The 14,321-nt window shown below is 38.5% G+C and overlaps 1 protein-coding gene across 1 annotated transcript in view; it reads right to left on the reverse strand.

Moving 5' to 3' along the window:
* Positions 1-731: 731 nt before the first annotated feature.
* TOGARAM1 (TOG array regulator of axonemal microtubules 1) overlaps positions 732-14,321 on the reverse strand; it is a 36,464-nt gene continuing 22,874 nt past the window's right edge. Inside the window, 13 exon segments of the mRNA XM_062635561.1 lie at positions 732-1,007; positions 2,723-2,809; positions 3,571-3,790; positions 4,730-4,919; positions 5,653-5,753; positions 6,044-6,170; positions 7,189-7,347; positions 10,324-10,559; positions 10,912-11,017; positions 11,675-11,819; positions 12,255-12,383; positions 12,721-12,889; positions 14,058-14,221. Coding sequence (XP_062491545.1) covers positions 754-1,007; positions 2,723-2,809; positions 3,571-3,790; positions 4,730-4,919; positions 5,653-5,753; positions 6,044-6,170; positions 7,189-7,347; positions 10,324-10,559; positions 10,912-11,017; positions 11,675-11,819; positions 12,255-12,383; positions 12,721-12,889; positions 14,058-14,221 — 2,087 coding nt within the window. The 3' untranslated portion in view covers positions 732-753.

A 14,321-nucleotide genomic window follows, 5' to 3' on the forward strand; every position in this document is an offset into this window, starting at 1 on the left:
TTGCCGCCGCTAGGCCTCAGGAAGAGGCCAGTGCGCGTGCGCCGCGCATGCGCCCACCCTGCCCCTCCCTCCTTTCCTCCCGCCAAATGGCGGTGATCCGGGCGCTCTCGTTCCCACCTCCCCCCGTCGGGCACGGAGGCGGCGCCCGGAGCGCTACAGAAATAAATTCTTTTATTTGCATCAGGTTCCCGAGTAAAACGCGACAGTAACGGCGGTGGGGGACGGGTGGGTACCACGGACTCCGCTCTACCACTGCTTCCGAGGAAACGGCTCGTTTTCCTCACAGCGGGGCCGTGCTTTCCGTACCGATGAGCATGCACAGCCAGCAGGCCACGTTACAGTACCGTACCGGCAGCCACAGCACGCTAATACCCACAGCTGCAGGCGGGGGTTGTAAAAAAATACATGTTCTTCACAACTGCCACATCAAACCCTGTTGTGCTATTTAACTGTCTCCAGGATTGTCTTCCATTTAGCGATGTAACGCTCAGTGCTAAAACCAAGTCAAAACATGTCAGATGTATTTATTCATTAACAATCTATTACTAGACCTAGGGTGCTGTGCTGTGGTCTCTAGAGAAATACATAGATGAAGGGTGACTTCTCCATCCCGGCACCTTCCATGCTCTCCCAGCGACGACCCTTCTCCACTAGAGACACCAGCACAACAAAAGAACAGGGGATGGTGTGGTATGTTTCCATATAAACAGCAGCCCATCTGTCCTAGCTTCATGCATGAATGGGATCGTTACTTTAGCTTTCTGTCTTCAAAAGTTCTTCTAAAGTCTTCTTGATGTATGGTGACTGAGCTGCAGCCTGAGTTAAGAGACTTGGTCCCATATGTGCAAAAAGTGCTTTTGACAGTTTTGCTGTGGCTGTCCGAATGTTCCCTCTGGTTCCAGGCAAAGAGCCACTGTTCGTCATGTTTCCCAGGAGGTGCCAAAGGACAACTAGAACTTTCTGCTCCACACTCTTAGGCTTCCGTGGATATAACTCCATCACAATATCTGCAAGAAAGACAGCAGGTCATCAATCGGTGTTTGAAGACTTCTCTTTAAAGCACAACTCAGAAGTGATGCCCTGCTCTGAGAAGTGTTTAAAATCACTTTATGTCAAATCATCTTCTCAAGCACTAATGAAGGAATGCTGAGTATACACAAGAGCTTCTCTGTTGCAACACCATCAGAACTCTGATAAAAAATACCAGCTTTGCCTACAAACACCCCTTTTAGCCTCTCTCAGGAGTTCACACAGTCATACTTGTACTGCTGATAATTACAGTTTTCCATTCTTAAAATTGAAACAAGAACTTTTTTTCAGGTTTGGTTCTTTTTTTGTTTTACAGGTTTTTTTTTGTTTGTTTGTTTGGGTTTTTTTAAGTTAGAATTATCATAGGGACCTGTATTTCTCTCAGAGCGCTGTGTAGCATCTCATATTTTATGATTTCCCCTCTGTCTGTGAAATACTTAGTAGGTTTTTGAGTTTAAGGAACAAAGTAGCCTTATAATATAAATATCTGCAAGATGAAGCTTTTCCCTACTCAGACAATTGCATCAGGAATTAAGTGTTTCATTTGCAAATGTTTGTCTTTTTGCTAGAATGGACTCCTCTGATATACAATACAAACTACTCCCCAAAAATACTAGCAAGAGATGGACTGTTTAAAAGCTGATTTCACATATAGAAAGCAGAAATTTAGGAATATTTCAAGAACAGACTGTCTGTTATGTTTAGTTCAATTTCACAGCTACTACATACGGAACTACTCTGAAACTAAGCCAAACATACTGTTTGAGTCAAGCCTATTTCCCATAAAGATATCTCTTGTTCACTTAAAACAGCAAAAGGAAATTCAGCACTTCTGCTAGTAATAATCCCCAATATTAAAATGTGTATATAAATTTTAATCCAAATTTGCCTTTAATTTTTGAGTAAATTTGTTCTTAAGCTTTGGGAACATGACCATTCTGTGGTCATGCTCAGCTTGTGTCCTTTATGGCTCAAAGCCAGTATGTATTACTAAAAGCCTTAAAATGAGAAAAAGAGCAACTGCGAAAAGCAAAAAAGGTACAGAAGTGAAATTCAGGAGTTAGTAGGAGCCAGCCTTAGAGAACAGTGTATTTTCTGTGCTGGGAAACCCCAGAAAAAGCAGATGCTCATTCTTCAAGGCCAGGCTGGACAGGGCTTTGAGCAACCTGGTCTAGTGGAAGGTGTCCCTGCCCATGGGTTATGTGGGAACTAGGTGATCTTTAAGATCCCTTCCAACCCAGTGTGATTCTATGATTCCTAGTAAGTTTATGTGGATGCGAGTACTGCTCCTCAGTCAGCTCCATGCCTCCCGCCCTACACAGGAAGAGGTGCTTGCTGACCAGGCAGAGTGCAGCGTGTGGGTACCCAAGTCTTGATACTGACACAGCGAAACTCATTACAAAACAAACCTCATTCTCTCTGATTCCATACTAAATTATAAGCTTAAGGTATTTATAAATATCTTCCAGGTATTTACACATCTTCCATCTGACTCCGTAATAATAAGCTATCGTTTGATCAGCAATAACTCCAGTTTGCATTGGAAGGGGGTGAAATTTGACAACCACTACATTGTTAATGCCCGCAATCTATTGTGACAGAAGGGAAAATGTATAACCATCACCATCCCACAATGAATTTGCCTAATAAGGATAGTACACAAACAAATATCCAAAGTAAAACATCACTTTACCAGCAAGCTTTTCTGTTATGTCTTGTTTGGCTTTTCCATTCAGAAACTGGGCTTTTGTGCAGAACGGCTGAAGGAGCAAGTAGTTGTCTAAATGCAGAGAACAAAACATGTTACAATTGGTAAACAGAAAATTAGTCTGGAAATAAACAGAATATTCAGAAACGTAAATAAGAACCTTACTTGTATCAACTTCAAAAATCACAGTGATAGATTTAAAGGCATAAAAGCATAAAACCATACTCTTTTAACAAGGCCTAACTCCTAGAATCTGGTAGAGCACAGCATATTCTTTTCCTGAAAACACTGAGATTCTGCTCCAAAGCTGAAACAATTGAGGAAGGAAAATGGTCATGGCATACACAAATCAGCAAGAATCTAGTTCTTTGACCTGTTGGAGATTAAACAGTGTGACAATGGATAATGAAACACAGAATCACAAGAAATGGTTGAAGTGGGTGAAGGACCTCTGGAGATCATCTGGTCCAACCACCTGCTCAAGTGGAACCCTCTGCAGCTGGTTGCCCAGGACTGTGTCCAGGCAGCTTTTGAATATCTCCAAGGATGGAGACTCCACAGCCACCCTGGCCAACCTGTGCCAGTGCTCTGTCACCCTTACAGCCAAAACCATCTACTATGGAAAAAGAAAAAAAAACAGCAAGCTGTATTGCTGTATTTCTGGATCAGCAAAATACTGAGATGACCTGTATGGTGTAGAAATTGTGAGAATAAAGCCAGTGATTCATTACACAATGTAATGATTGGGTGGAAACTTGGAAAGAATGATTCTTTAAATTTAGAATTTAATACAATTAAAACTCTTTAGAATTAAGAGGGAGTAAATTACTGACCTAGGTGTTGACACAGAGCCTGAATAACATTTTTGGCAGCTGCATAAATCCCTGGGTTTCTGGAGTTCAGGTTGTTGTCGACAATGGGGGGAATTAACATGTTGATCACAGGTGATAAATTGTCTTTCAGCAATGGAATTATCTGGTGCATCGTCTCCAAAGCAATCTGATTTACTTTGCCATTTATGTCATTTAAGCAACACTCGAAAGCATCAAAAATCTGAAAAAGCATCCAAACAGCATTCATCAGAATTAATAATTCATATTTGAGGTAGATACTACATTTCCTGCTTTACTGTTATACTTTGATTGTCCATCTTAGCAAAAGATGGCTCTGATATGCAAATACCTGAGATACTTTTTTGAGCAAGTAAAGCAACATTTGGTATCTTTATACTCTGTATTATTCAACTGTGCCTCACCTCATCTGAATTTACATCATTCCTGTACAATGTAAAGAAGGCAAACTATCCATCTGTAACTTTCAGTATGACTACTATTTTCTGAAAGCAAGTATTTTTATTAAGACACAGCTGTATTTAGTAGAAAGTATGTTTTAAAGATTTCAAAACCATTCATATTTAAGATACTGTGAAGTTCCACAAAAGTATTTCATAGTTTCACAGCAAAGATGCTATACTGTTAGAAGACAATCTTGGTTTTCCTTTCATTGTATCTATCTCTAGTTTACAACTCTTGGACCTCATCATAGTATTTTTCCCCTACAGAACCTCCTTTCCTATTACAAAGGATACTTACTGTAAGCTTTATCATAACAAAGACCTTTCCTCACATTCTCCTAGGCAAAGCAAGCAGGCAGAATTTGCAGCTGTGTTTCAGAGAGTTTTTCAGATCTTGATTAATCCTTGCTGTTCTTTCTGTAAGCTGTTCCAATATTTTGATATTTACTCAGCCTGGCATGAAAACTTGCCTGCAGTATTCCAGGAATAAAGAGTGCTTTCTCTAAGTGAAAATTTCCACCTTCTTCATCCTATTTACTTCCTTTACTATTGTAGCTTGCACAGCTCACCCTGGAGCATACCTCACCTACTCCTCACTATTTTCCTGTTAATCAGATGTTCTTATTGAATGAGTGAGCAAAGATTTTTATCAGAAAACAGCTTTAAAGACCCTTGAAATAAAATATTTTCATAGTTACCTTCACGATGTTTGCAACAACAAAGCCTTGATTATTCTCTGCATCAAATGACAGCTGCTTAATGCCACGTATCCGATCACGGAAGTCCTTTGCATTCAATAAACCTATAATGTCTTTAACATATTCGTCATTTTGTAGTAAATTACGAGGAGCTGTTTTTCTTATGACTTCATAGGCTTCTGTAGTCTTTCTGTTGGAAAGGAAGAAGTTACTTAGTGAACACATAAGCACGCTGAAATAGGAGTTTAAACCTCAAAAATCTCAGTGTTTTCAGTAAAAGAATATATTATCCTCTACCAGATTCTAGGAGTTAGGGCTTGTTAAAGAATATATTTTTATGGGTTTATGCCTTTAAATCTGTCACTGTGTTTTCTGAATATATGATAAGTAAGGTTCTTACTTATGCTTTTGAATATTGTGTTTATTTCCAGACTGTTTCATTTTCTGTTTAACAATTTTAACGTTTTGTTCTCTGCATTTAGACAACTGAAAAGCGACCCAGTACCATCTAAAACCTTCAGCATCCCCAGTTAGGATCTAAATACCTGCTGTCCAGGAAAGTGCATGGATAATCTGCATTGTGGCTACCACTGAACATGTTTTTTTCTATAGACTCTGAACAGCAATATCTTTAACTGATGATAACATGGACCTACTATGAAATCCAAGTGGTTTGTCCACTGTGTATATATTTCATAGGCAGTCAATAGGCAAATTAACTTCAAAGTGCAAAAAGCTATTTTAATATTACCAATTACCCCATTTAAAAGAGCTTATCTGGGACATGTCAAGTTTTTCCATTTCCTGAAGGCACGTTTACTTTTCACAACCCTGTTGTGAATGCTTCTGTGCTCTCTGCTTGCAGTGAGGCTACTATCCTAGAGTGTAAATTGCTAGCAAGGTAAAACAGTGAAGATAATTACCTGTCAGTGATGTTGGTAGTACCTCTCAAATGTCCAATGCTACTAGTATTGGAATGTCCTATTTTTGCTGAAGGTGCATCCAATGGCAGCCCATCCAAACCCTGCACAGAGGAACGACTGTTAATTAACATAGCTGGTACAGTTCTGCCCTGCTAGAGAAAAAAAAAAGCTATAAAAAGCAGCAAAGTGCATCTCGTCCAGTGTATCTGCAAGCAGTAAAAGCATGAAGAGGGCAGCTAACAAGCAGCACCTTGCCATGCTGCAGTCACTTGATTACCTGGCTTGCTCTGAATGCTCTGCCTTCCTTTACTGTAGGTTCATTGTCTACCCCTAACTACCACTAGTACACATTTACATTTCTCAGCTGTTAAACAAGAGCTTTTCCACATACCTTTTTACGTAGGTTGGTAACAGCTTTCCTAATATAAGGCAAATCCTTGCTCAACACATACATCTCAATTGTTTTATCGAAATCAGGATGAGTCATCATACTGAAGAGCATCTTTCGACCATAATACCTGAAGGGCAACAGACCACAACATCTACAGCTGTAAACATGGATTTGCTTTGTATCTCTATTGATAATTATAGATGTGTAATTCCAAAATACTAAAGTACAGATAGACTGCTATCTATAGATATAGACACACATTTCATTCTCCCACAAAAAAAAACTGTGCTCAAGAATCACTGTTTAATCAACAACTGAGAAAATTAATGAGCTTTCAGATATCTTTAAATAGGATGGTCAAGCCTTATCAGTCAGACAGCATGGATCCTAGTGCCAACAATCCCTCTGTGTCTTGCATCTCATCTGTGCCCAACAGAGTATGTTCTTTGAGTCCCTGTACCACGTGTGCTTGCAGCCCAGAAAGCCAACCGTATGCTGGGGTGCATCACCAGCAGCATGGCCAGCAGGTCATGAGAAGGGATTCATCCCCTCTACTCCACTCTGGTGAGACACCACTTGCAGCACTGCATCCAGCACTAGGGCCCCCAACATAAGGAAGGCATGGACCTGTTAGAGCAAGACCAGAAGAGGCCAAGGAAGATGCTCTGAGGGCTGAAGCACCTCTCTTACGGAGACAGGCTGAGAGCTGGAGTTGTTCAGCCTGGAGAAGAGAAAGCTCTGGGGAGACCTTACAGCAGCTTCTAGTACCTAAAGTGACTGGTGAGAAAGCTGGAGAGGCGCTTTTGACATGGGCATGTAGGGGTAGGACAAGGGAGAATGGCTTTAAATCGAAAGAGTGTGGATTTAGATTAGATGTTAGGAAGAAGCTCTTCACTGTGAGGGTGGTGAGGCACTGTCACAGGTTGCTCAGAGAAGCTGTGGGTGCCCCAGCCCCGGCAGTGTTCAAGGCCAGGTTGGACAGGGCTTGGAGCAACCTGGTTTAGTGGAAAGTGTCCCTGCCTGTGGCAGGGAGGTGGAACTACATAATCTTTAAGGTCCCTTCCAACCCAAACCATTCCATGATCCTGTGACTCTATGATTCAACCACCTGGAATGTGCTTATCTTAACTATTAAACTTACTAACCTTGTTTGTTGTGAACTATCCTGTGTAAACCTGACTATTGCAGGAAAAAGCTTATCAGCGACACGTTTGGTTCCAAACAGAATCCGGTCCTGGCCCATACGTTCTACAATGTCTGAGAGGTGCTGAGCTGCACATCTTCTCACAGCTAAATTCAGGTGGCTAAAGAAAACACAGCTGCTTAGTAAAAACTCCTCACAGGAATCAAACAGCAATATTTATGTGCTCTACCAAATAGACTATACAAGTTTTGTTTTTTCATCTTTAGCATAATCTGCAAGTATTATACTGGTGAAATGCAGATCCTTATTCTGGTCATATAGAGATGTGGAGCACAGACAACTTTATTAAAAAGGGTAATCCGTTTGATTAAATTTCATTTCATTCACTTAAAATCTCAAACACCTATGCTGATGAAAATGAGAGAAAAGCTGGAATTATTTTTCAAACTTGTGTAGCAAACTAACCTTTCATATAAGTTTGCTATACCTACTGATCCCACATTTCAGGGTACACAATTCTGCAAATTCAAACTTTTCCAATTTTATTTTTGTCTTTGGATTAAAAACTCTACTTTGAGGTCAGTATCATTGCACAGTCAATGAGACATTTGTATGGTGCATCAGGAGATACAGTTCTGAAGGAGAGCTAAGGCACAGAATTGACTTCGAAGCCACATCAGTGGCTCCCAGCTTTTCAGTTTGACATGAATGTCCAGTGCTCTTCCTGAATAACTGTGTTCCCATTTCACCAAGATTTCATTTTCTCTGGTTCTACAAATTACCACAGCCTTACTGGATATAAAACTATCACTAGATTATACTGCACAAAGCAGCTTCAGTTTGCACAAAAACAACTAACTGGGTCTATTCCAACTGCAAATTGTGGCAGTTCAGAAGAGACCCCAGGATGCAAAATCTTTCCAGTAGTGTAGCAGCTCCCATGCTGAGCTCCCTGCTAATGCAGCCATCCTCTCAGCTGCTGCTGCGGTACCAAGTTTAAGACTAGCTTAAGACTAGTTTTGGCTCATGCTTAGTACTTGCAGTTATGTCTATATAGCAGCCACATGTCTCAGGAGAAGGGAAACGGTAACGGATTTAACTCCTGCTGCATGCACCAAATGGAAAACAAGAACCATGAGGTGCAAAGCGCTCACTCCACAGAAGCAAACAAGCCCCCGTTCCCCATGAATGCCTGCTGCTCATGCAGGATAGTTAGAAGTCTTTTTGCATCCATGTAAGACCTTAAAATTAAACTCAGTTCATACAGGTAAGAAACACGATTTTAAAATTTCTGAAATACAATCATTTTGAGATTAGTCTCGGAATCATGCTCTTGGATCAAGCACCCGTTCGTAGATACGAGTTTATAGCAATAGTCCAGTATCTTTAGAGCAAAAATTGCCCAATTTAGAAAATATATCCTTTGTGTAATTGCAGTTGTGTCCAACAGAACCTTTCCACCTCATACTGAAGACACATAACTTTTCTCTCAAATTTCCACTTTGAAAGGTAATTCTCACATTCACTGTTACAGCCTCTAGAGGCAACAGCTCTGAATGTGCTGCATGGGCTTTGTTGCTCATACGGCTAGAGTACCATGAGGCCAATAGAAAAGCTATAACTCACAGTGCTAGTTAGGCCATCCATTGATAACACATTAAAAACATACTGTACTCCACGATTTATACACCGCTTTGACTGAAGTCTTCTTAGCTGTGAAGAATTTAATCCCTGCTTTAAATGCTGTATTTGGGCTCACTGCTCAGACAATTTTGATGCTTTAGATATATGAATTCACAAATTGGATGGGTCAAACCTTTATAAGTCTAGACATTTCTTAAGGGTAGTTCAGTGTATTTGAATCTGCTACTAAAAATGGGGAGATCAGATGTAGCCAATTATGATCATAAGTATTGCTTGTCCAAGGACTTCTGAAGACAAGATGAAAGTACATGAACAGACCACTTTATATGTCTTCTGAACTAAAGCAGTGTGCAGTAACTGCCTGCTGCTCTTAAATTCACCAAAAAATCCAAACCAACCCTACATACAGGCATGATTGATAAATAATTTAAGTCCTGAGGCTGCTATTTGCCTCTCAGCAGTTTGAAGTTCAGGTAATTGCAGTATGGTTCCCACTGGCTTTCAGGAGACAGAATCAACATACCCCACAACAACCAGCTTCCCAGGAAACAAAATAGGAAACAAACAATTTTGAATCAAGGCTAAGTCTTAGATTTTCTGCACAGCTATAAATCTTAAGGATTGATTCATAATGTGGCATCTGAAACACTTAATGGAAGGGATGAGAACTGTAGCCTATTAAATGTCATCTAACTGATGACAAAGAGATAAAAGATCAAGTAAAAGTAGATAGATATAGATATTTATATATAACATACTGGAATGCTTGATTAAGTGGATATATGAGGATATAAAAGAAAAAAAAACACATACTTTACAGGGAAAGTGAAAGAAAGGAAGTCAACTTCTACTACAGACTGAGGCAAGCTAGAGGTCAAAATCAAAGCATGCAATTGGAAACAGGGGCTTGTTGTGTTTCAGGTACTGAAGAAAATAATGGCCACCACTACTGTAAAGGAAATTAAAATGCAGACAAAAAGACTATTAACTAGTTAAGGGTAGAGAACAGGAAATCAACCAAGACAGCTGCAGCTAGAGAACTGTAAGTTATAAATCATCTTTCTGAATAAAACTTAGTGCTGAAAACTGAAAAGACAGTCATTTTTTTGCAGAGCAAATGCAAAAAGAGAATGCTATGTGAGCTTTACTAGCGTATGTATGTAGTAATGTATGTATGTAATGTATGTAATGTAGTGTATGAGCTTTACTAAAAGCAAATAAAATTACTTAAGTGTTGCAAAATTACAAAAAAATACAGCAAGCTCCAAAAATCAACAGCTAACTTTTAACATAATGTATAGAAGGAGAAGGTTGGGGGTCTACATTTTACTTCTACACCAACAAACACTGCCCTGGGTAGAAGTTTTGCAGAGCTGACTTATATATTGTCAAATTTCTGCCTATTCTATTTTTATTTTTCTTTTAAAAAGACTATATTAGGTAAACTTAACCTATTCACAAGTTATTTCGATATAAAGTCTATAAGAATTACCTTTGCCCTCCATCTATAAGAGAAAAAAGTGCACGTGCTGGAGTCACATTATTAACCATAGCCTTCAGTGCTTCGTCTACCTCTTCCCTTATAAATGTGTTGGATTCACCAGCTTTGTGCAAAAGGACTTTTACTGTATAATCTAGTTCTTGATCCATGCTCTTTTTCAGGTAGGTGAACAAATCCCCTAAACAGACCACAGCAGTTCGGGAAACACCTGAGCGTAAATTCTTGACCTGCACACAGGAAAGACCCAAACAAACAATGAATAATGTTTATAAAATATACTTTAAAATAAATAAAACTTAATGTTTCCCTTTGTAGTTTTTAACTAACATTAAAAGCAACTGAGAAATATATTTCTAACTTGATGCACAATGTGTGAGAATTAAAATACGTACACATGAAAAACATTATTGTTATCTAAATATTTTCAGTCTTTTAGCAAATCAGATCAAGTGTTGGTATCTGAAGTATGAGCTCCTTTGCTGAACACAAACTCATCTTTACCAGATTTCAGCTTATCTGAGAGCTATACAATACATACACCCACACAGTCAGTGAAATACTTTGATAGTAAAGTATAACCTCTTGAGCCACAGCCATGCTTGTTTCATGTAGATTTGCAGTCAGAGTAGTCGCATGGTAGGCAGACAAACGTCTAACAAAGTTCAGACCTTCAATTTTCTTCTCCCTATGTTAAAAAAAAAATAAATTCAAATGCAATTACGTAATACAATTTGCGATTTTTTTATAAAAATATTAAACCCTAGAATTCCAAGAAACAAAATGGCAAACAAATTAGATTGTAAAATTAAGCAATGGTATATAATGTACAAAATTCTTTCAACGCGAGTCTTTCTTTTAATGCAGTAGCAGGAGTATTTTAGCATACCAGTCTCTCAATTCTTTCCTATAGTTCTGTTCACAGCTTGCACTAGTGGCAATTAAAGCACTACTTTCCTTCCCTGAGTTGAAAAGGTAGCAGCACTGTAGCCCCATTTCACCAGTCAGAGCCCACTGAAGCCTTATATTCTACAGGAAGTGACAGGAAAATATTGATGGGGCCCCTCTCCGGATCAATGCTTAAACTTACATAGGTCCACAAGCCTCTGAAAGCTTATCTATCAAGCCTCAATTTACAATAGTCACAGTTTAATCTAGGTTTAGATTGAAAAAAACCTTTTTTTTTCTTTTTTTCTCATATATGACTTGCAATCCTTCTCACTACTTTTTATGTTATGTCCTTTTTGCTGTTTTATTTTGGGGTTTCTGTTTGTTTGTTTTTCAAGTTATCAAAATAAATGCCTTCTGTATTACATCCAGGTTGCAGACAGATGTTTACACCTACCAGTCATCATTAGCTAGAAGTGTTAAGGCTTCTGTCAGTGCCATTTCCGGCTTTGAAAAGGGACACAGTTGTGATTTGTCTGTTGCTTCTGTGACGGGTGACCTCTTGTCTTTATAGCGTCCTTGTGCCCTAAGAGAAATTCCATCTGCAAAGTCATGAAGCATAAGAAATAATTAGCATAATTTGAAAAAACTCATTCCAAGGAAGAAAATATAAGAAGTTTGAGATATAGACTGCTGCTACTAAGGGACCAGGTTTTCAAAAGGACAGCTTTCCCAGTAACAACCTTGATCACTCACTAGTTCGTTCATATCAATGATTTTTTTTTTTTCAAATAGTCACCACATTAAAGATCGCAAACACAAATATAGTGGATTATTTAGTGCAAAACTAAATGCACATGTTGATGAATTCAAATCCTCTTCACCACCACCCCAAAATTACTAACCTTCTAGAGCACCTCAGGACTGTCTGTTGTACAAATAACTCATAATAAACCCAAGAGTATTTTGGAACTGCCCCACTCCACATGTCCAAATATTTTAATAGTATTTCGTTAACTTAAAATGTCCAGCTGTGCTACAATGTGGTAAGCTGTTTGTCTTCTTGAAGCTGGATGTCATTTTTAATGAAGGATTCAAAGCCACATTTTCTAATGACAAGGATGCATTTCTTCATGATGTTAATATGTCCCCCCAGAGATTTAACTCTAGAAAATAGTAGGAAAAGTCTGAACTACAACAACTAACCAGAAGAAACAAACAAACAAAACAAAAAAAACCCAGAAGTATTTCCAGTCCTAATTTGTCTTTTGAAATTTTTCTTAACTAGTCTTTCAAATATTTCCCATAAGCACTTTATTCTCCACCATTTGCTTTATAAGGCTGACAAGAAATTACTAAAGAGTAAACTACAGTGTAAAATTAATTCTAGTAATACCCTATTTACACTAAACAGTCAGGATTTTTTGTAGTTATCACAGAATTTTCATGTCCATTTCAGCAGCATTGAAAAGTGTATTATTCAAGACAAACACTAATTCTCACTTTCTGCTGTCATTATCTCTGGTTCCTTTGGTTCAAGGTTTTCCCAAGGTTTTTGATCCTTTCCTTCAAGGTCTGTGACATCCTGATATTTTTTATGATTGTATTCTTTTTCTTTTCTTTTATTCCGCTTTGCCTTATCCTGGGCAGATTTTGACAAGGTAACTCTATTCTGCAAAAAATTAATTCACCCATTATAATATGCAATATAATGCAAAAATTGCTCAATAACTTACCCAGTTCTTTATATTGTCTAAGGTATGCATGGAAAATTGTTATTGTCACCATTATTCTACAGAGCAAAAGGAAATTATTCACACAAATATTAAATCCAAGCCCCAAAAGCGCTGGATGAGTGCTTTTTGCACAGTAAATGGTCCTACAGGCAAAAAGAAGCAACATTCCAGGGTTAAACATTTAAGGGAAATAATCACTTACTCTAGAATATCTGAATAGTTAGAGAACTAAGGTCTATAAGAAAAGATCTTCTATTCCTTGGCAGCGTTGTGTAGTTTCCTGGAGTTTTAGCTAACAAATACACAGGCTGGGCTAACTCACATTTAAGCACACATGGTTGTTGTGTTTTTTTAACAGTGGTCTTTTAGCAGTGTGATCTGATCCTGCTTTTTAATATGTTTAAGACTTCTGTGGTTCCTCATGAAAACTTAGTAACATTTAACACATTCTTCCATTTACTCGGTGGAATTTGATCCTTCCAAGTATTCATATCTTCAGCAGAAATCAGAAAACTAAGACGCTGTTTACCATTAACATTTTAGTCATCTTAAAATATTATTTTAAATGCTTTCAGAAAGACTTCCGATTTAAATTTCAAATTTTCTGAAATTTGCATTGCACTTCATTCAGATAAAACCTGTTCCGCTTTATATCAGATGTAAACAGCATTTAATAAGGCAGCACCACTCCTCAGGAAGCCATATTATGGGACAGATATTCAGACACTGTTTAAAAAACTTATGAATGGAGCCAGATTAATGCGTCCATTGAAAAAAGAAAAAGACATGATTAAAACCAGCCAATTCCTCCTTCCACATTTCCATGTGCTGTGGGAGTCAAAGAGGACATTTCCAGCTTCATTGTCTCCTGAAGCCCTTCTCCCAGAGGCGTCCAAGTTAGGTGGGAAGCTTCTGACACAACAATTTGCTGTTATATCCAAGTGGAACCAAAAAGAAAAAGCAGGGAGAAGCAGCTTGCGGGCTATAGGCTATTTTAATCAAACTCTTGTTTACCACAACATAGAGACTACATAACTGTATTGAGCTGTATTCACACACATAAAACCAGGAAGCAAGACAATAAAAAAGTTCTGAAATTCTTACTTCTTCATTTTCAATGTAGAAATGAGAAGCTCTGTCCTGCTGGATGCTTCTCCCACAGGTACCTGATGACTGCTCACTCATCTCATTCAAAGCCTGGTCATCTCCATTAGCTATACATGCTAGAGACTGTCTGTGCTCTTGTGCAGAAGGATCTTCAGAAACACCTGAAAGGCATATCATGTTGTGCCCTCACCAAAATAATCATTTTATTCAGCAGAACTTATTAAAGCTAAAGAAAACGAAAAGCAATTCAAGAAGATAAAT

The sequence above is a fragment of the Pezoporus occidentalis genome, unplaced genomic scaffold, assembly GCF_034315485.1.
Source record: "Pezoporus occidentalis ecotype Australia unplaced genomic scaffold, CSIRO_AGI_Poc_V1 ctg46, whole genome shotgun sequence".
Classification (NCBI taxonomy): domain Eukaryota; kingdom Metazoa; phylum Chordata; class Aves; order Psittaciformes; family Psittacidae; genus Pezoporus; species Pezoporus occidentalis.